Source organism: Lynx canadensis, chromosome A3, assembly GCF_007474595.2.
Source record: "Lynx canadensis isolate LIC74 chromosome A3, mLynCan4.pri.v2, whole genome shotgun sequence".
Lineage (NCBI taxonomy): Eukaryota > Metazoa > Chordata > Mammalia > Carnivora > Felidae > Lynx > Lynx canadensis.
This window is the reverse complement of record NC_044305.1, coordinates 79,038,506-79,061,111: the sequence shown is the minus strand read 5'-3', so window position 1 is coordinate 79,061,111 and position 22,606 is coordinate 79,038,506. Positions and strand designations below refer to the sequence as shown.

The 22,606-nt window shown below is 36.7% G+C and overlaps 1 protein-coding gene across 2 annotated transcripts in view; it reads left to right on the top strand.

Moving 5' to 3' along the window:
• The window catches only part of XPO1 (exportin 1), a 45,543-nt gene extending 28,472 nt beyond the window's left edge, over positions 1-17,071 (top strand). For both annotated transcript variants that reach the window (XM_030310671.2, XM_032592650.1), the window contains 20 exons: positions 20-64; positions 1,338-1,519; positions 2,736-2,784; positions 2,866-2,985; positions 4,125-4,253; positions 4,912-5,070; positions 6,402-6,599; positions 7,366-7,504; positions 7,696-7,877; positions 7,956-8,112; positions 8,213-8,376; positions 8,946-9,080; positions 9,426-9,609; positions 9,909-10,015; positions 11,661-11,855; positions 12,789-12,957; positions 13,629-13,763; positions 13,846-14,005; positions 14,763-14,859; positions 15,963-17,071. In XM_030310671.2, coding sequence (XP_030166531.1) covers positions 20-64; positions 1,338-1,519; positions 2,736-2,784; positions 2,866-2,985; positions 4,125-4,253; positions 4,912-5,070; positions 6,402-6,599; positions 7,366-7,504; positions 7,696-7,877; positions 7,956-8,112; positions 8,213-8,376; positions 8,946-9,080; positions 9,426-9,609; positions 9,909-10,015; positions 11,661-11,855; positions 12,789-12,957; positions 13,629-13,763; positions 13,846-14,005; positions 14,763-14,859; positions 15,963-16,109 — 2,853 coding nt within the window. In that variant the 3' untranslated portion in view covers positions 16,110-17,071. The remainder of the gene's footprint in view (positions 1-19; positions 65-1,337; positions 1,520-2,735; positions 2,785-2,865; positions 2,986-4,124; positions 4,254-4,911; positions 5,071-6,401; positions 6,600-7,365; positions 7,505-7,695; positions 7,878-7,955; positions 8,113-8,212; positions 8,377-8,945; positions 9,081-9,425; positions 9,610-9,908; positions 10,016-11,660; positions 11,856-12,788; positions 12,958-13,628; positions 13,764-13,845; positions 14,006-14,762; positions 14,860-15,962) is intronic.
• Positions 17,072-22,606: the final 5,535 nt, after the last annotated feature.

Below are 22,606 nucleotides of genomic sequence, written 5' to 3'. Positions count from 1 at the left end.
AACTTTTTTCTTTTCTTAGAAGGAAAAGGTGTATATTGGAAAATTAAATATGATTCTTGTTCAGGTAAGCTTTTACTTGATCTACTGTTTTCTATAGAATAATTAATGCTTCAGTTAGGCTGATTACTGGAACAAAATATTCAAACCTACTTTGTCAAATAGCTAGACTAACATCTTAAAGTAATAATAGTTTTTACAATAACTATAATCTACCGTTTTCGCATTTGAAATTGTAATTTTGCTATGGTTGAAAACTTTATATACTGTAAGTTCATCACTTCTATGGCTCCAGTATGGATCAGACCCATTACAGTTTTTTCATTTGCCTGTTCCTGTGCATACTTTTTTTCCATGTCATCTGTCTCCATTTTAATTCATAAATCATTGCTTTTGAATTCAACATTCCTTAAAGCGATCTCTACACCTAGTCTGTTTTTCAAACTTATCTAATAATCTCACTTTTGAATTTTGTATTTACGTATTTTTTATAATATTGCAAAAGTTTTCCTGAGAACATTAATTGGTATGTGAGGAAAAAATACAGATTTTTCCATTTAGTAAGTGATGAAAACATTTGGGTTTTCATTAAGTTACGCTTTTATCCTGGGGACTTTTTGTTGTCAGCCTATCTTTGGGATGGAGAGAAGTACAAAGAAGTTAGTTACCTCTTATAATAACAGGTACCATATGGAATATCTGGTTGGGAAAATCCTAGTATGCATAATATATAGTATAGACTTTAAAATGTAATACAGTTCATTAGACTTTGGTCAAAGATGATTCCATCCCCAATTATAATGCTGCCTTCCAAATTTATATGAGAAAATGAGCCTCTCTGCCCATCATGTTTTTACTGCTTAGAGTTAGATCTTTATATCTACTAGGATAATATGTACGTGTGTATCCAGCTTGTATTGATATGCATGCGTATTAGAACCGACTAGACCAGGGTACCTGGCTGGCTCAGTTGGTGGAACACGCAAGCATGCATCTCTTGATCTTGGGGTTATGAGTTCATGCCCTACGTTAGGTGTACAAATTACTTAAAATCTTTAATTAAAAAAGAAAAAGGAACCAGACTATACCAATTAGGAAAACTGAGAGGAGTCCTGGGCATTTGAAGCCGAAAACTTTATAAAGTTTTATACTTTTTCTATATATATATACTTTATCTATAAAGTTTTATACTTTTATACTTTATCTTATACTTTATCTAGTTGATTCTATAGAGGCTGGCGCATTTCAAGGGGGGAAAAATGAAAAGTGGTTGTTATTCACTCTTGCTTTATCTGCCATTGAGAAGTAAAATGAAATTAACATTTCCTATCTTATTTCAGATACTGAAACAAGAATGGCCAAAACACTGGCCAACTTTTATCAGTGACATTGTTGGAGCAAGTAGGACTAGTGAAAGTCTCTGTCAGAATAATATGGTGATTCTTAAACTCTTGAGTGAAGAAGTATTTGATTTCTCTAGTGGACAAATAACTCAAGTGAAAGCTAAGCATTTAAAAGACAGGCAAGTAATTATTTTGCTTTAGAATTTAAGCTTTTCTGAAAGGATGTCCAGGAATTTGGAGGTAGATTATAAATTTTTGAGATTGTAAATATGTTAAATTACTTTTAATTGTTTTTGTGTACGAATTTAAATAGTCCTAGAGTGGACCTAATAATTCTAAATCTGGAGCCTTGAAAAATTATGTGTGATGATAAAGATAGGATGTCATACTTCATTGTCCCAGCAAAATAACTTCATACATCTCATGCAAAAGGAGTATAGGTGTGGAGTTTCTAGAAACCTTTGGGATCTGTTTTTATATGGTGACTAAATATAATTCAAGGAAATGACTTGGGTCCAAATGTCAACTGAATTGTTACCAGTCCTGTGTCCTGGGAAGCAGGCCACTTTATTTTTTCACTTAGTGATAAAAATTTGTTCTCGTCGGTAGGGCACAGCAGTATTTCACATTTATATATTCAAACTAGCTTCAGACTTCACAAGTTTGTCTTTGTTTTGGTGTATAAGCATATTTTAGGATTTAGGATACATATATATAATGCCACCCCTCTTATTTTGCAGAGTTTTGTTTCAACTATCTTGATTTAAAAGACAGATTGATTTTGGGTGCTTGGCTGGGTCAGTCAGTAGAGCATGCGACTCTTCTTGATCTTAGGGTTGTAAGTTCACATCTCACCTTGGGTATACAGATTACTTAAATAAAATCTTAGGGGCGCCTGGGTGGCTCAGTTGGCTAAGCACCCAATTCTTTGTTTTCAGCTCAGATCATGGTTTCATGGTTCATGGGACTGAGTCCTGTGTCAGCCTCTTGTTGCTGACAGTACAGAACCTGCTTGGGATTCTCTCCCTCTCTCTCTCTCTCACTGGCCCCTCGCATTCCCTCCCCCACTCCTCAAAATAAACAATTTTTTAAAAATAAAAAATCACTAAAAAGACCAGATGGATTGAAATTACTCACATTAGAGGAAGACAAAAATCTCCACAAAATCAAATTATGCGCTCTTTATAGTATTCTTTATGGGTAAGCTTTGAAAGAGTTATACTACATGTAGTTTTAGTAACTTTTGTAGCTTTTGATGAAGTTATTGATATTTGTGTTTAAATAGAAGTGACTCAAATTTTTAGCGACCAGATTGGTGACATTTTTAGTAATTTTCTTACTATGTAAATAATTACAGTATTTGTGTCTTCTAAACAGTTTACTTTTTTCTTTTAGCATGTGCAATGAATTCTCGCAAATTTTCCAGCTGTGTCAGTTTGTGATGGTAAGTGCTTTTGATTTCATTTTTTAAGTAACAGTTAATTATAGGAAGAGGATTATTTACCAGGTATGTTTTCATTAATAGGAAAATTCCCAAAATGCTCCACTTGTACATGCAACTTTGGAAACATTGCTCAGATTTCTTAATTGGATTCCACTGGGATATATTTTTGAGACCAAGTTAATCAGCACATTAATTTATAAGGTATAGTGAATACATTTCAGTTCTTTATCACTGTCTAGTTGGCATATGTCATAATTTGTAATGCTCTGTGCTATAGAAAAACCATTTTGCATTTATAGGTATAACTAGTGTTATTTCTAAGATGAGGAAACTGCTCAGGAGAATTTTTCATTAGTTGCAGCTGGTAATTCTTTGAAATGGTGTCAGAAATCTTAGAAATCCATGTGAACCACTGTTTAACAGATTTGACTTGATTTTAGTTGATTGTATAGGTCACAATAAGGTAAATCAAGGGACATTTCTATAAAACAAAGTCTGGGTTTTTTCCATTTTGTTTTTTTTTTTTTTTTAAACCAATAGTGTGTAATGCCTAGCCTATATGAGGTCTTAATAATTGTTCATCCAGAGATGACTGGGTACCAATTGGTGTATTATTTTTCCAGATGTTTTCTTGGCAGATACAATGAATAAATTTGTATGCCTAATTGAGGCCTTATTATAACTTAACATTTGAGGCTTTATAGTTCAGTTCATTGAGGTAATACTCTGTTCTAATATGTGAATTTATAATACTTGAGACATTGTATTGGTAGACAATTATATATAAAACTTATTGTCAGTTGTACTGCAGAGGAAACATTGTTAAATAATAATGACGCTTAATCTACTTTTCTAAATATTTATTTTGCAAAAATTTTATACATGTATCAGGGCAATAGGCATGTCTGTTATTTCTTTTTTAAGGTTTTTGGTGCTTACCAAATTGCCATCCACAAATGGTATGCCAATTTTATCACACGTTTGTTAATCCTAGGTGTGCTGCCCATCTCTTAAAATCCTAAGTAAATCCTGGGACTTTCTTAGACTATGCATAAAATATAATGTCCTTAATTAAGGCATATAATAGATTGTCAGAAAGTCACTAAGCTTCTTTGTGTTTTAGATGTCTGAAGACCTATCAAAATAAAGCACAGTTTGCTCCTGAAGCTTTTACTGTCTATTGGATGTATAATCCTCAAAATATATGTGCAAACAAAATGTATCTATCCATTTATCTGTTTTTTTCCCTCTTATGTTCTCAATTGTTAAAACCTTTATTTTTTTAATTGTTAATAAAGTATTAATGGCCATTTAATTTTATGCTTCGTTTATTAAAATAGTTCCTGAATGTTCCAATGTTTCGAAATGTCTCTCTGAAGTGCCTCACTGAGATTGCTGGTGTAAGTGTAAGCCAATATGAGGAACAATTTGTAACATTATTTACACTGACAATGATGCAGCTAAAACAGGTAATACAACACTTAACAACAGACTAAATAATTTTAGTGCTTTGGAAAAAGTTGGGTTGAACTGCTTTGTCACAACTAATCAATCATAACAGATCTGCTACAATGTGATTGTGTATTTATTATATAAAATAAGATTAGGTAGAGGTTTTAGTGAACATTTTGAAAATTCCTTGAAATAAAGATTCTGGGAGTATCATAGTAATGTATTTAAACAATTTAAAAACTTGGAAACCTGAGGTTTAAGTATTAGCTTTTCTTCTGAAAACTTATGTCTCTAAACTAAAGAGATGGGCCAGTACAATCTTGATTAGGTATGTAGGAAATTATTCGGAATGTTACTCCTAATACTACATAACAGTTGGTGTTTACAATACGAATGAATTACTTGAATATTTTTGTTTCTAATAACATTAAGGAAGGAAAAGTCTGATAACGGAAAAATTGAAAAGAAATCTTATCACTTGTAGCATTTTTAAAAATCAGAAGCCAGAACACAAAAACAACTATAAAGAACCAAAGGTTTCTAGTGAAGAATAATCTATTTAAGTCTATGGTTTAATATTAGTAACAAGGAGATCAAATTTTAGGGCTTAGAAATAATGTCTTTTTGGGTTTTAAAATACAGGCTCAGACTAATGGTCCATATTTAAACTTGTAGATGCTACCTTTAAATACCAATATTCGACTTGCATACTCAAATGGAAAAGATGATGAACAGAACTTTATTCAGAATCTCAGTTTGTTTCTCTGCACCTTTCTTAAGGAACATGGTCAACTTATAGAAAAAAGGTTAAATCTCAGGGAAACACTCATGGAGGTAGGCTTTATGAAGCCTCTGGCTTCTGAAATTCTTCTCTACATAATGAAAGCTTTTTCAGAAATGCCTTTGTTCTAAAATGTCTACCCTTTTATTAATGTCTGTACCTTTGATGTATCTTCTTACCTCTTACTCGTCAGTGCATAAAAATATGTTCTGAGTTACAAGCTGAATTTGCTTTTTTATATTCTCAATAATGCCAGATCAGTAATTTTATTATCAAAATTAAATTCCTAAAGGGTACTCAGACATTTCAAGACTATTTTTAAAGATAGTCTTTAAAATTGAAGTGTGATGCATGTAACGTAAAACTGTATTTTATAGTGTACAGTTCAGTGACATTCACAGTGTTATCAACTGTCACCTTTTCTAAAACCTTTTCATCACCCACAAAGGATGACATACCTATTAAAATAATCCCTCATTCTGCTCTCCCCCCAGCTCCTTAGCAACCACTTATTTGCTCTCTGGGTTTACCTATTCTGAACCGTTCATATAAATGGGCTCATGGTTTTTGTAGTTAGCTTCTTTCACTTAGCATGTTTTTAGGGTTCATTCATCTTGCAGCCTATATATTTCATTTCTTTGTGTTTCATTCCATTATTCTTTGAATAATGTTCCATTGTATGATTATATCATATTTTGCATGTCCACTCCTGAGTAGATGGATATTTGGGTTGTTTACACTTTACTATTGGTACTAAATGTCCATACCTTTTTAGGGGACTTAATTAACATATGTATTGGCTAATAACTACATAAGGTTTTTGAAGCATTCCAGGACCTGTCAGAAGACACATTTTGGGGTCCTTGGGTGGCTCAGTCAGTTAAAAGTCCTAACTCCTGATTACGGTTCATGAGATTGAGCACAGACCCTGCTTGGGATTTTCTCTCTCTCCCTCAAAAACAAATTAATGAAACATTAATAAAAGGAAGAAGAAGGGCGCCTGCTTTGCTCAATGGGTTAAGCATCCAACTTCGTGCTTAGTTCAGGTCATGATCTGGCTTGTTGGTTGAGCCCCATGTTGGGCTCTGTGCTGACTGCGCAAAGCCTGGGGCCTGCTTAGAATTTTGTGTCTCCCTCTCTCTTTCGGCCCCTCTCCCACTTGTTCTCTGTTTCTCTCAAAAATAAACATTTAAAAAAAGGGATGAAGAAGAAAGCACAATTTGTTCCTACAGAATATCTGTAGTGTGTTAGATGAATGATGAAACAGAGTTGTGTAAAATGAAGCATGAATTTTTATTTCCTGTTAATGTAACGAGTGGAAGGCAATTTGTGGCAGGATAATAATGTCTAAGGATTATTTTGATAGTTTTGGTCTTCTTTGTAGGCCCTTCATTATATGTTGTTGGTATCAGAAGTGGAGGAAACTGAAATCTTTAAGATTTGTCTTGAGTACTGGAATCATTTAGCAGCTGAACTTTATAGAGAGAGCCCATTCTCTACATCTGCTTCTCCGTTGCTATCTGGAAGCCAACATTTTGATGTTCCTCCCAGGAGACAGCTGTATTTGCCCGTGTTATCCAAGGTAACTCAATTGGGTGGTTGATTGCTCACTCTTCCTGTTCCTTGCTGTGATTTTGAAGACTAAATGCAAATGGTGGGTTTTATTTTATTTTGGCTTTTATGATCTATCCAAATAAAAGAGTTGCAAAAATTGAATCCAACTTTTTCATGCCTGTTCAAAACTAGACCATTGAAAGGGATTGGTTTAAGAGCTTTGGTTTTTAGTAGTGTGGCCTTACGAGTATACTGCATCAGCACCACCAGTGAGTTTGTTAGAAATGCGGATTAAGAGGTGCCTGGGTGGCTCAGTGGGTTGAGCGGCCTGCTTTGGCTCAGGCTCAGGTCGTGATCTCACCTTTTGTGAATTCAAGCCCCGCATCAGGTCCTGTGCTAACGGCTCGGAGCCTAGAGCCTGCTTCAGATGCTGTCTCCCCCTGTCTCTCGGCCCCTCCCCTGCTCGCACTCTGTCTGTCTCTCTCTCAAAAATAAATAAACATTAAAAGTTAAAAAAAAAGAAATGCAAGTTAAGAGATCACTTACCAATCTACTGAATCAATCTCTAGATGAGACACAGGAAACTTAACAGTAGATGTTTATTCATGATAAATAACATTAGAAAACTTACTGTAGAATTCTATTTTCTAAATGTCTATATTTTATATTGTGAGAACAATTTTGGGAGGTATGTTGGTCTAAGTATAAAGTGCTTATTCTTAATTTTTTTTCCTATGCTGGATGTGGCTGATTTCATAGAGGTAACAGGTTTTTCTTGTGTATTTGTTGAATAGGTCCGTTTATTAATGGTTAGTCGTATGGCTAAACCAGAGGAAGTATTGGTTGTAGAAAATGATCAGGGAGAAGTTGTAAGAGAATTCATGAAGGATACAGATTCCATTAATTTGTATAAGAATATGAGAGAAACATTAGGTAAGTTAATAAATGCTGTCAATTTAATCTTCATCTTTGGAATTCTCTTGGGGTGAAAATACTAGGAAATGTATAGTTTTCTGAATTTGTCAACAACCATCTTTATTGATGTGCTGTTATTTCTTAGTTAATATTTCTATTCATAGAGTTTTGCTATTTGACGTTTTGGAACCTTTTCCCTTCCTTTATAGTTTATCTCACTCACCTGGATTATGTAGATACAGAAAGAATAATGACTGAGAAGCTTCACAATCAAGTGAATGGTACAGAGTGGTCATGGAAAAATTTGAATACATTGTGTTGGGCAATAGGCTCCATTAGTGGAGCAATGCATGAAGAGGATGAAAAACGATTTCTTGTTACTGTTATAAAGGTATGCAAGTGGTAGCAACTGGAACCTTTAGGTCACTGTATTTTATTCTAAATGACTGAAATTTCTCTTGTTTTGCAGGATCTATTAGGATTATGTGAACAGAAAAGAGGCAAAGATAATAAAGCTATTATCGCGTCAAATATCATGTACATAGTAGGTCAATATCCAAGATTTTTAAGAGCTCACTGGAAATTTCTGAAGACTGTAGTTAACAAGTTGTTTGAATTCATGCATGGTAAATCCTCTTTAATATATATTACTTAGTTATTCTATGCTTCTTGAACAAAAACATTTTTTCTTGAAAATCTTATGATAAATGTTTTTGTTTTGTTTAGAGACCCATGACGGAGTCCAAGATATGGCTTGTGATACTTTCATTAAAATAGCTCAAAAATGCCGCAGGCATTTTGTTCAGGTTCAGGTTGGAGAAGTAATGCCATTTATTGATGAAATTTTGAACAATATCAACACCATAATTTGTGATCTTCAGCCTCAACAGGTATGTAGAGCTCTGAGTATATCTCTCTTAGAAAATGACTACTGTTTTAATCGGAATGCATTTAATGGGAATAGAGAGTTCCATACATCACTCAGGACCCATCATAAGTACACGTGTTAATCCTCCTCCCTATTTCACCTATCCCTCCACCCACCTCTCTGTTGGAGTGGTTAAATGTTCATAATGAGACAAAAATTTAACCAGAAGTTTGTTAGGCTATTTGTCTACCTGATGCAAGTTATTTCTCACACTCATAAAATGAGTTCCACTACAAACATGAATTGCTTTCCTTATGATGCATTAAAGTAAAATATCTGGGGGCGCATGAGTGGCTCATCTGGTTAAGCATCTGACTCTAGATTTCTGCTCAGGTCATGATCTTTGTGGTTCATGGCTTCGAGCCCCATGTCAGTGTCTGTGCTGACAGAGTAACCTGCTTGAGGTTTTCTCTCTCTGCCCCTCCCCTTCTCCCGTGCATGTGCTCTCTCTGTCTCAGTCTCCTCCCTGCCTCCCCCGCAAATAAATGAACTTTTTTTTTTCTTAAGTAAAATGCCTGCCTTTTTACATAGGTCCATACATTTTATGAAGCTGTGGGGTACATGATTGGTGCACAAACAGACCAAACAGTGCAAGAACATTTAATAGAAAAATATATGCTACTTCCTAATCAGGTTTGGGATAGCATAATCCAGCAGGCAACCAAAGTAAGTTTTACTACTTTTTTTCAAAGTTCTAACGGAATGCAAGACATGTTATTTACAAAAAGTAATTCAGTACCTTGGATGTGTATTCATTATCCATGAATGGTTTCTGCATTTTTGCACATTAAAAAGAATTACACTATAATCTTACTCTGTTTTGATGGTTTAGTGGGACACTTTCTATTCTTACTTGTAGACATAGGCAATAAAGATTTTTGTATTTGTTTTACTCTCAGATTATAAATGTGCGGGTGGTTTGGAGTAAGGTGTAGGTAGTGTTTTTTCCTTTAGTAATTACAAAGGTAAATTTCATGTGATAAATGAAATTTTGTTACTTGTCCTTCACAGAATGTGGATATACTTAAAGATCCTGAAACAGTCAAGCAGCTCGGTAGCATATTGAAAACAAATGTTAGAGCCTGCAAAGCTGTCGGACACCCCTTTGTAATTCAGCTTGGGAGAATTTATTTAGATATGCTTAATGTATACAAGTGCCTCAGTGAAAATATTTCAGCAGCTATCCAAGCTAATGGTACGTGATTCTGAACTTTTGTGGAGTGGTGTATGACAAGTCAGTTCTTTAAACATTCATTTCTCACAGATTTAATTTAACTCTCCCAATGTCCCACATGACCCCAGACAATTATTTTTAACCAGTTGAATTCCCTTTCCCTTGTAAAATTAGTCTAATTTTGTTTTCCCGGTACATTTATTTCTGTGCCTCTGTCTTTAAGTTTTTGTGTGGTAAATGGGAGCTAATAGTGTCTGAAACAAACTACTGATGTAGAATTTTAGTTGTCAAGTTGGATTCCACTGGATTGTATTTTTTAGGTGAGATGGTTACAAAGCAACCGTTGATTAGAAGTATGCGAACTGTAAAAAGGGAAACTTTAAAGTTAATATCTGGTTGGGTGAGCCGGTCCAATGATCCACAGATGGTAAGTGAAATGTTACACTTCTTGTTTAAGTGGATGTTGTATTTTCCTATATATGCATATTGCCCAATTAAAGGTAATTTCGATGCACATATTGGGGGGGATTATTTTAGTGTCCTGTTTTTTTAGTCCTCAAATACTTTAAAATATTAGTTAATATATACCATGTTCCTAAGAAATTGCTCTTAGTGGGGGACAGTGGTGATATGTAACAAGGTAGCTCAAGCCATTTCATTTTTCTACGGATAGGGTAAAATTTTTTGTGTTCTTTTGGGATTTTTCAGAGCAATTTACAAAGCTGTCATTAGTTTGCCTCTGCAGTGAGAGTAAGCGCTTTCCCAGTTAGAAGGATTAAAAATCTCTTCTTTTAGGTTTTTTGTTTTGTTTATTTATTTATTTTGAGAGAGAGTGTGTGCGTGCAGGGAAGGGACAGAGAGAGAATCCCAAGCAGGCTCCACACTGTGAACGCAGAGCTGGACTTGGTGCTCAAGAACAAGACCATGACCTGAGCCGAGATCAAGAGTTGCATGCTTAACCAACTCTGCTACCCAGGTTCCCCACTTCTTTTGGTTTTAATTGGTTCTCAGAAATTAAACCAGGGTCTATATGCCTCAACTTGGGAAAAAGTTCATTTTTTTTTAAATGTGTATTCTTTATTCTACCATTTCATTCTCTTTCCTTGGAACATTGCAAAAAATCCTTTTCTGTTCATCATTGCTACATGGAAACACTGGTTGACACATGTGCTGTTTACTTTCATAATGTTGAAATTTCAGTGTTGTTCCGTAACATATTTTCAGGAAATTTGTTCAGAAAACTGCAGTTCTCACGATAAAGTACTGAAAAACACACTGAAGATTCAGTTTGTGGGAAAAGAATTATTACAGTGTTGAGAGTAATATGAGAAACCAGTTCTGGTCTAAGAACAAGTGGCTTATTGGAAAAATAATGTGCTTATTCTTAAATTTTTACTAGATCTGTTTTGTATGGTAGGACACTACTAACACTGGTAATCTTCAGTTACAAGAAACATTGCTTGTATTTAATGTCCATGTCTTAGTAAAGAAACTATTAAAAGCATGTAAGTTACACCTTAAGATCCTGTTTATTGAGACTCATGGAAACCCATGGTCTTTCTGGTACAGTTCCAATTCCTTTTACAAGTGTAAGGGATGGTTATTATTTTTGTTCATTAAGATACTTACCAGTTAGTATTCATTAAGTTAAAAAAAAATCATTGAATGGGTGTCTATTTTTTATTATATATGAGCCTGCATGGTTTTTACAGATACTATGCATTGACGAAACTGATAGTATTGGTTAGGAGGAATTTTCTTTCCATTTAGCTAAGTTATCTCACATAGAATCCTGGTCCTATCATAGTAACATGGAGCCACTTGCTTGATACGGGGCTGCAGTTGCCTTGGTAATAACAAACTTGTACTCTACAATAGGTTGTTGGCTCTTCCCAGCCTATTACAATTTCTTGGTTTCTTTTGCTAAAAAAAGTTTTAGTCTCCAAAACCAAATTAAATTGTGCAGTTTTCCAGTCTTAAGCAGATACTTAACTTAAATGTCAGTACAACACCCATCTAACTATATTAGTTAGCAAATACACATAGAATACAACTTTTTTTTTTTTTAACAGGTAGCCGAAAATTTTGTTCCTCCTCTATTGGATGCAGTTCTCATTGATTATCAGAGAAATGTCCCAGCTGCTAGAGAACCAGAAGTGCTTAGTACTATGGCTATTATTGTCAATAAGTTAGGAGGACATATAACAGCTGAAATACCTCAAATATTTGATGCTGTTTTTGAATGCACATTGAATATGATAAATAAGGTATGTGGTTTACCTTACAGTTGTAATGAGGAATTTTGCAGTATGTATCCTTGCAATTCTTTTTTTTTTTTTTTTTTTTTTTAATTTTTTTTTTCAACGTTTAATTTTTGGGACAGAGAGAGACAGAGCATGAACGGGGGAGGGGCAGAGAGAGAGGGAGACACAGAATCGGAAACAGGCTCCAGGCTCCGAGCCATCAGCCCAGAGCCCGACGCGGGGCTCGAACTCGCGGACCGCGAGATCGTGACCTGGCTGAAGTCGGACGCTTAACCGACTGCGCCACCCAGGCGCCCCGTATCCTTGCAATTCTTGAAAGCATAAATGATACTTATGAGAATAGTAGAAGTTTTAAAATCTGGAGTTAAATATTTGAACTTGCAGACAAGAGAAATACTTTTTAAAAATTTTTTCTGTTAAAAGAGATCTTAACAGCCAAATAGGGGTAAATTTGATAGGCTGTATGTAACATTCAAATAGCAGCTAGCATTTATGCTTATAAGAAATGGGAAAATATATTAAGCAAGAAGGAAAAATGTAGATGTAAGTCTGAATTTACACAGTAGGTAAAATTTCAAATCTCTATTAGCAGTCTCAAAGTCCCTATCATAAAGTGGTAGTAATACTCGGAGTTACTAGAAAATGTGATGTTCTTTATGTGGGTTTTTTTGTTTTGTTTACTTTGAGAGAGAGAGCATGCACATGCTAGCTAGCATGGGAGGGGCAGACAGGTAGAGGGACAAAGAGAATCCCAAGCCAGCCCTGCACTGTCAGGGTGGAGCCTGACACCTGAGATCTGAGTTGGACGTTTAACTGACTAAACCACCAGGGGGCCCCTAACAACTCCAAACTTTTGTAATAAATTAGTGTTTACTTCTTCTGTCTTATTTAACATAATTAAGGCATTGAAACTTTGTTCTCACCATTTATTTCTAGGACTTTGAGGAGTATCCTGAACACAGAACAAACTTCTTCTTGCTACTTCAGGCTGTCAATTCTCATTGTTTCCCAGCATTTCTGGCTATACCACCTGCACAATTTAAACTTGTTTTGGACTCCATTATTTGGGCTTTCAAACACACTATGAGGAATGTTGCAGATACAGGTAAATACATAGAAATTAGGTCCTTTTATTCATTTGCCCTACCAATACATAACCTATAGACTCTTACAGTTAGGGCTGTATTTGTAGCTAGGTAGCTAGCACTTGTTATCAGGGATTTGTTTGAGTGCATCAGTTGTATATATAGGTTTAAGAAAGTCCTAAAAGCAGTTTAATTATCTCTTCCATAGTGAGTCCATAGGCAGGATTGAATTATGGGGAAATGGGCATAAAATTCAAAGTAGAGGAACCTCTCTTATCCACTGTTTGTTTCCTTTTCCCTCATATGCTTTGCCTCTGTGCCACTAAGGGTCAAAATAAGGATAAACCACGACATCTTCAGCAGGAAATTTGCATCTCCTCGAGATGTCGTGGTTTATCCTACTTATTTTTATTTTAGAGAGGGGGTGCAAATTGAGGAGAGGGAAAGAGCTGTCATCCTGAGCAGGCTCCGTGCTCAGTGTGGAGCCCAACACTGTGCTCCATCCCACAATTCTTAGATTATGACTTGAGCTGAAAATCAAGAGTCGAATGTTCAACTGATTAAGCCACCTGGGTGCCCCTATTTTGTTTTTAAACAGTAATTGGTTTCTGTAATAGATGTGTACTTGGTAATGCTGTTTTTAGAGTTGATGGGGAGAGAATTGACTTTTTTGGTGTTCTATACATTTCAGGCTTACAGATACTTTTTACACTCTTACAAAATGTTGCACAAGAAGAAGCTGCAGCTCAGAGTTTCTATCAAACGTATTTTTGTGATATTCTTCAGCATATCTTTTCTGTTGTGACAGACACCTCACATACTGCTGGTAAGCACATAAAGCCATGAAAATGTTAAGGGTTTCCATTGCTATTACATGATGGAGTTCATAATGTTCTTTTTATCAATAGGCTTGACAATGCATGCATCAATACTTGCATATATGTTTAATTTGGTTGAAGAAGGAAAAATAAGTACGCCATTAAATCCTGGAAATCCGGTTAACAACCAAATGTTCATTCAGGAATATGTGGCAAATCTCCTTAAATCTGCATTCCCTCATCTACAAGAGTAAGTATGCTTTTTTTTTTTTTAATTTTTTTTTTAGTGTTTTTATTTATTTTTGAGACAGCATGAGGAGGGGAGGGGCAGAGAGAGAGGGAGACACAGAATCCAAAGCAGGCTCCAGGCTCCGAGCTGTCGGCACAGAACCTGACACGGGGCTAGAACTCACGGATTGTGAGATCATGACCTGAGCCCAAGTCGGACGCTCAACCAACTGAGCCACCAGGCACCCCAATAAATATGCTTTTTTTTTTTTTTTTTAAACATTTATTTATTTTTGAGACAGAAAGAGACAGAGCATGAACGGGGGAGGGTCAGAGAGAGGGAGACACAGAATCGGAAACAGGCTCCAGGCTCTGAGCTGTCAGCACAGAGCCCGACACGGGGCTCGAACTCACGGACTGCGAGATCATGACCCGAGCCGAAGTCGGCCACTTAACCGACTGAGCCACCCAGGCGCCCCTAAATATGCTTTTAAAAAAATTTTTTTTAACGTTTATTTATTTTTGAGACAGAGAGCATGAACGGGGGAGGGGCAGAGAGAGAGGGAGACACAGAATCGGAAGCAGGCTCCAGGCTCCGAGCCATCAGCCCAGAGCCCGACGTGGGGCTCAAACTCACAGACCGCAAGATTGTGACCTGAGCTGAAGTTGGACACTTAACCGACTTAGCCACCCAGGCGCCCCTAAATATGCTTTTCAATACGCATACATTTTTCATTTTAAAAATAGTGATTATTTAATTGTTGTGTTTTGATTTGCAGTGCTCAAGTAAAGCTCTTTGTGACAGGGCTTTTCAGCTTAAATCAGGATATTCCTGCTTTCAAGGAACATCTTAGGGATTTCCTAGTACAAATAAAGGTACGTATTTTCTTTGCACTTGGCAGAAGTATTAAGACTGAATATGATTAGTTGTTGCTTTGTGGAATTAACCACTTTTTTGTGAAGCAAAATGGACTTTTTGAATAATATTCAGGTTTACCTAGTTTGAGACTGATTCACAGTGAATAACTATAAAACATAGTTGACAAGAGAATGGGTTTAAAATGTTTTTGGAAATGTGTTACTAACATAATTCATTTTAGATGATATAAAGGTCTGTTACAATATTGTGAATATATCCTACGGATGATTTTTAAATTGTGGAAAATGGGGGAAGAAATATATTGGCAGTCCCTTTGGGGATTTATACCCATTTGGTTAGTTAGGAGTCCATTTTAGGGAATTCTGACAAATTAGGTAATTTTTTTTTAATTATTCATTTATTTTGAGAGAAAGAGGGAGGGGGGGAGGGAGAATACCAGGCGGGCTTTACACTGTCTGCACAGAACCTGACACGGGGCTTAAACTCACCACAAACTGTGAGATCATGACTTGAGCCAAAATAAGAGTCAGATGCTTAACCAAGACTGAAGCACCCAGGTGCCCCATGAAACAGGTTTTTAAATCTTTGTTTATGAAGCATATTCTATATATGATCTCAGACATGCCTCTTCTTATATAACCTTTTTTTAATCCCCAGAACTGCCACCCTTGGTTTTAATTAAGCTACACAGAATTGTATAAATATACCATAAGTTAAACCCAGCCAGTGGGGGCACCTGGGTGGTTCAGTCGGTTAAGCCTCTAATTCATTGATTTCAGCTCAGATCATGATCTCACAGTTCGTGGGATCAAGCCCCGTGTCAGGCTCTATGTTGACAGTGCAGAGCTTGCTTGGGATTCTCTCCCTCTTTCTGTACCCTTCTCCTGCTCTTATGTGTACCATGCACACGCATTCTCTCCCCCCACCCCCAAAATAAATGGAAAAAAAAAAAAGAAATTCAACCAATGGAAGGATAAATTCTATTATTGTGTAAGCAAAAGAAGGTACTTGTCTATGCTTTTTTTTTTTTCCAAAGCAGGTCTTTTTCCAAAATTGAAGTTTTGGTTTTTTTGACAGCTCAACTATCTTGTTTTCACAGGAGTTTGCAGGTGAAGATACATCTGATCTGTTTTTGGAAGAAAGAGAAACAGCCCTTCGACAGGCTCAGGAAGAGAAACATAAACTTCAAATGTCTGTCCCTGGCATCCTTAATCCACATGAAATTCCAGAAGAAATGTGTGATTAAAATCCGAAGTGATGCTGGGTTTTTTTGTTTTTGTTTTTTTGGGGGTTTTTTTGTTTTGTTTTTGTTTTTTGGTTTTTGTTTTTTTCCCTCTCTGCAACACTTGTTAGCAGAAGAAAACAACAGCATCTGGATATTTGTCGACCAAAATGATGCCAATTTGTAAATTAAAATGTCACCTAGTGGCCCTTTTTCTTATGTGTTTTTTTGTATAAGAAATTTTCTGTGAAATATCCTTCCATTGTTTAAGCTTTTGTTTTGGTCATCTTTATTTAGTTTGCATGAAGTTAAAAATTAAGGCATTTTTAAAAATTTTACTTCATGCCCATGTTGTGGCTGGGATGGGGGGAGGAGGTAAATTCAATTTGAACATATACTTGTAAATTCTAATGCAAAATTACACAATTTTCCTGTAAACAGTACCAATTTTTAATTAGGGAGCATTTTCTTTCTAGCCTGTATTTCAGCCTAGAAGAAAAGATAATGAGTAAAACAAATTGCGTTGTTAAAAGGATTATAGTGCTGCATTGTCTGAAGTTAGCACCTTTTGGACTGAATCGTTTGTCTAGACTACATGTATTACAAGTCTGTATGGCAAGTTTGCAGCAAGATCATGTGCATATCATCCCATTGTAAAGCAACTTCAAAAAATATGGGAACACAGTTAGTTATTTTTACACAGTTCTTTTTGTTTTTGTGTGTGTGTGCTGTCGCTTGTCGACAACAGCTTTTTGTTTTCCTCAATGAGGAGTGTTGCTCATTTGTGAGCCTTCATTAACTCGAAGTGAAATGGTTAAAAATATTTATCCTGTTAGAATAGGCTGCATCTTTTTAACAACTCATTAAAAAACAAACAAAACAAAACTCTGGCTTTTGAGATGACTTATACTAATTTACATTGTTTACCAAGCTGTAGTGCTTTAAGAACACTACTTAAAAAGCAAAATAAACTTGGTTTACATTTATTCTCTCCCTTTATTGGCTCAAGATTATTCCTGTATTAATGAAAGTGGTTTTATTACGTGTTTTACATTTTAGGTCACATTATTAAGTGAAGTTTGACACTTGTTGGTTTACAAATATTATCTCTAGGGTTTCTGGAGTTAAGGGGTAACAAAGAGAATGAGAACCCAAGTGTAAGAAGCTTGCGGATAGCCTTAATTGTATTCTTGTAAAATCTAACACTTCCGAAAGGTGCCATATATCCCTTTAAGAAAGGGAAGAAAGAGGACAATGTGTAGATGTCCTGTAAAACATGAAAGGGCAACAACTAGGGGAATAGAAACAGAAAAGTGGCTTGGGTGAACCTGTTTCCAGAGGATTGAATCTAACCATCTATAAACTTAAACCAAAAGGTAAACGTTTGAAGTGCCTCATGTTCATGCAGAGTCAGCAATATTGTGTAATTGCTGTACTCTTAATTTTTATAGGCTTTGGCAAAACTATCATTTCAATGGAATACAATCCTGCATAAAACTTTTTTCCAGGGCAGTAAATGGTAAGAGTTTAAATATATTAAAAGAACATTGGAAAACTTTTAGACTTTAGCTTTGTTAAAATCTTTGCTTAGTTCTCATTGGTGTTTGCTTAAAAACACCTTTTAAGAGGTTTTCTTTGATCACACAAGAGTTTAAGTTCAGATTTTTCTTTTTTTTTAACATTTATTTTTGAGACAGAGAGAGACACAGCATGAACGGGGGAGGGGAAGAGAGAGAGTGAGACACAGAATCTGAAACAGGCTCCAGGCTCTGAGCAGTCAGCACAGAGCCCGACGCGGGGCTCGAACTCACGGACCGTGAGATCGTGACCTGAGCCGAAGTCGGCTGCTTAACCGACTGAGCCACCCAGGCACCCCTAAGTTCAGATTGTTTATGCTGTATTTGAATGTGCTGTAAAATATATTGTTTCTGAATAGCTGTTACCATTTCTGCCTATGATCATACAGAATTTTACCTTCCAGCACATCCACTGTGTACCCCTGCCCCCCCACCCCCACCCCCTTGCACTCTTGGTAGGTTTTAGATGTTGCAAGGAAACAGGCCTTGGCAGTAGTCCGATTTGAGTTAGAAATGATTGGCAACTTGACTCTTTAATGTTTTTTTGGGTTTTTTTGGAGAGAGAGATAACTTCCCTCCCATTTTTTTGGATTGAGAATAACTTACCTCCCATTTCCTCTTCTGACTTCTGTTACTGTCCTGTATTTTAATAAACCCTGCATATTATTTTGAATTCTGAGATATTAAATGTATACCTTAATAAGGGTAATTAGTTACAGAACCATAGCCTAGAAAAAGTATTTCTTCAATGTTTATATAAAGTAAATACATTCAGGGGCGCCTGGGTGGCGCAGTCGGTTAAGCGTCCGACTTCAGCCAGGTCACGATCTCGCGCTCCGTGAGTTCGAGCCCCGCGTCAGGCTCTGGGCTGATGGCTCAGAGCCTGGAGCCTGTTTCTGGTTCTGTTGTCTCCCTCTCTCTCTGCCCCTCCCCGTTCATGCTCTGTCTCTCTCTGTCCCAAATAAATAAATAAATAACGAGAAAAATTTAAAGTAAATACATTCAATGAGAATCCATAAATTGAAGTAGAAGCCTCAAACTTGTTTTCTTTACACAAAGATTTCATCAGAGGTATGCTCTTTCCCATAGTTGAGTCCCTTGCATGAAGCTTGTGTTAGCTATTGAACAAAGAATTGACCAAAACTAGAGAAAACTAGTGATAACAAATTTAGACTGGACATTTCTTTTCCTTGCTTGATTTTATTTTGATCATATTTGGATTACCCTCAAGGTATTATACAGCAAAGCACACTGATACTGGCCATTTTAGTATTTGGCATGGCGCTATTTAACTTAAGTTTTCATTTAGTTTGAGAGAGAGCAGTGTAAGGGGTGAGTGAGAGGGGCAGGCAGAGACACTGGGGGAGAGAATCCTAAGCAGGCTCTGTGCTGCCAGCAAAGAGCCCAATGCTGGGCTCAAACTCATGAGCCATGAGATCATGATCTGAGCCAAAATCGAGTTGGACGTTTAACGTACTGACACCCCTGGTACCCCCCAGTCTCAATTGTTGTGAGGGAGAAATGGAATTATCTTTCATAGTCAGTGGCACTGAATTGTGGTCTAGGCACTCATTAGATGGACAATCTTGGGTAACTCATGTGAACTTTCAAAAATGGGAACCCAGAGCCAAGTCCCTGGATGGTTCGGAGGATTTATATAGAAACTCGCCGATATGCGTGATGCCATAGCTAACTGTAGGGTGCATTTTTTCACATTTTAGTTGCTCTGAAATTGGAGTATATCTGGGCTTTGTGTGTGTGTGTGTGTGTGTGTGTGTGTTTTAAGTGTTTATTTTGAAAGCACAAGCAAGGGAGGGACTGGGGAGATAGAATTCCAAGCAGGCTCTCCTGTCGGCCCAGAGCCTGATGTGAGGCTCAATCTCAAACCATTGAGATCATGACCCAAGCTGTATTCAAGAGTTGGGACTCTAAACTGAGCTACTCAGGTGCCCCAAATTAGAGTATATCTTAACAGCCCATGCCCTCTTAATTTCTGGTATCCCAGCAATACCACTTTCTCCACATGTGAACTTAGTCATCGGCTTTTGTGTGTATTAGTTTAATTGCTAAGTGTCTTCAGAAGGAGGTCCAACATCAAAATGTTAACTTGTATGTACAAAAAGGCACACAGAAGCAGCAGGGCATAAACGTTGTTAAGGAAGGATATCTTATTGTTCAAAGGGTAACCACAATTCTGTATTTTTGTGCAAAGTGGCAACCAAATTTTTCTCGAGGCCTGGGCAAGGGAGCTGTCCATATCTGTAATGCAAGGAATTGTCTACCAAATACCAAGCAATGCATTTTTATTCATGAAAAGTGTGAACAGATGGATGAAATTTCAAAAAGAGGCTGCTGTAGCCAATTTATGCATTTTGCAGGACTATCAGATACACTGAGTTGGCAGTGTTTTCTCATTCTTGGTACGTGTTGCAGCTGATGTCCTCTTCGAGTTGTAATAAAGAAGTGAGTAAATCACGTGTGAGTTCAGTCTTCACAGGCATTTCCTTATCTCACTTGGAGTCTAATTATTTTGGTAGGCTTACATAGGATGCAGACATTTCATGTTTGATGCCAGCACAGATAGGCAAGCATGGGTTTGAAAAACAGATTATTAAAATACCAAGAGGAACTAAATGGTCGATTTGGTAGTGTGTGTTCAGTTTTCCTCCAAAAAAGTTAACAGCAGAATTCATTCTGTAAAGATGTGAAGGTAAATCTTTATGGAAAAGAGGTTCATAAAAGAATCCATCACAGGCTGCTGTGAAACATACAACTCTGGGTCTCAGGTTGTGAGTTCAAGCCCCACATTGGGCTTAAATAAAGGGGCATCTGGGTGGCTTAGTCGGTTCAATGTCTGACTGTTGATTTTGGCTCAGGCTGTGATCTCCTGGTCGTGAGTTAAGCTCCATGCTGAGTGTGGAGTCTACTTCAAATTCTCTGCCCCTCCATCACTCGCGAACACACATGCTCTCTTTATCTCAAACAATAAACTGTAAAATAAAAATACATAAAGCATGTTTACCTACTACTTGTTAGTGCTTTTTTGTTTAAGATTTTATTTTTAAGTAATCTCTGCACCCAATGTGGAGTTCTAATTTAACAACCCTGACATCAAGAGTTGCATGTTCCACCAACTGAGCCAGCCAGGTGCCCCTATAAATAGTACTTTTGATAAGTGCTATTCTGATAAAGTTTCCCTTAACCATCTTTTGTTTTTTTTGTTTGGCAGTTCACATTTTTAAAGATTTACTTATTTTTGAGAGAGAATGTGAGCCGGGGAGGGGCAGAGAGAGGGAGACAGAATCCAAAAGTAGGCTCCAAGCTCTGAGCTGTTAGCATAGAGCCCAAAACAGGGCTTGAACTCACAAAACCGTGAGATCCTGACCCGAGCTGAAGTTGGACACTGAGCCCCCCAGGTGGCCCTCCCTTATCTTTTGTGCTTTCCATCTCTATGAGACATGCTGGGTAAATTCAAAAAATTAACAGTAATTCCATAATCTCTAGTCCATGTTCAGGTTTCCCCAAGAGTTCCTAAGAATGTCTTTCATGGCCTGTGTTCTTCCAAATGGGAGTTCAATTTAGGTTTATGTTTTTTGCATTTATAGTTAATGAGTTTTTAACTTTAGTGGTATTTTTTTACTTAAAATTTGTAATTGGTTATTTTTTCATTATTTTTTAAAAGTGTCTTATTTGTCACATGTATTATAGCATAGCTTGCATTTTATATCCTCCACAACTCAGACTGATAAAAACCTTCTGCCCTACCTCTCCACTGGTAACCTTTAAAATTTCATTGTGGGGGCCCTAGGGAAAAAACAGTGGCTAGCAAAGTGTTAGTATAGTAGTCCCCCTTTATCTGGGTTTCATTTTCTGTGGTTTCAGTTACCAGAGATCAACTGCAGTCCGGAAGCACGTGATCCTCCTGACCAGTCCTCAGAAGGTCAGTAGTAGCCTAACGCTAAGTCATAATGCCTGCATCATTCACTTCCCTTTATTTTCACATCTCACATTATCACAAGAAGGGTGAGTACAGAACAATAAGATAATCTGAGAGAGACCACATTTACTAATTTTTTTAAGGAATAAGTTTATATTATATTTGTTCAATTTTATTCTCAATCTCTTACTGTGCCTAAGTTTTAAATTGAACTTTATCATAGGTATGTATGTATAGGGGAAAATCTAGGGTTTGATACTATCTGTGATTTCAGGCATCTCCTGGGCATCTTGGGACATATTCCCCTCAGATAAGGTGGCACTGTTGTATATTTAAGAGATATATTACAACATATTGTTATATATATTTTTTAACTTATAATTTTTTTTGAGAGAGAGAGTGTGCAAGTTGGGGGAGAGGGGCAGAGGGAGAGAGAGAGAGAATCTTAAGAAGGTTCCCTGCTCAGCTTGGAGGCCCACATGGGGCTTGAACCCATAACCCTAGGATCATGACCTGAGCCAAAACAAGAGTGTTGGATGCTCAACCTTAAGAGACTGAGCCATCCAGGGGTTCCTAAGAGAACGTTCTTATAAATAAACATTTTAATGTGGTTCCCCCCTCCATGTAACAAAAATAATAACAATGACAATGTTTATTTTCCACTTGTGTCAGTGAAGTCCAGAGTTAAATAATATAGACCTTGTGAAGCTAAGCTTTATGATATCACTAGAATTCTGGCAATTTAGGAATTTTTTCTATACCCAACATCAAATATGGCTACAGGAATTTCAACTACTGCATTTGCATTCTAGACAGGGAAAAAGAAACTTCCCCTTTTAAGACTTCAAGTCTCAGAAACTCCCAGAACACTTCCAAGTACATCTCCATACTCCACCCAACAAGAGAAGCTCAGAAATACAATCTTAAACTTGGATGCATTGCTGTTCTGAATAAAATCGGCACTCTATTTAAGAGGAGGGGATTGGGTGTCTGGGTGGCTCAGTCAG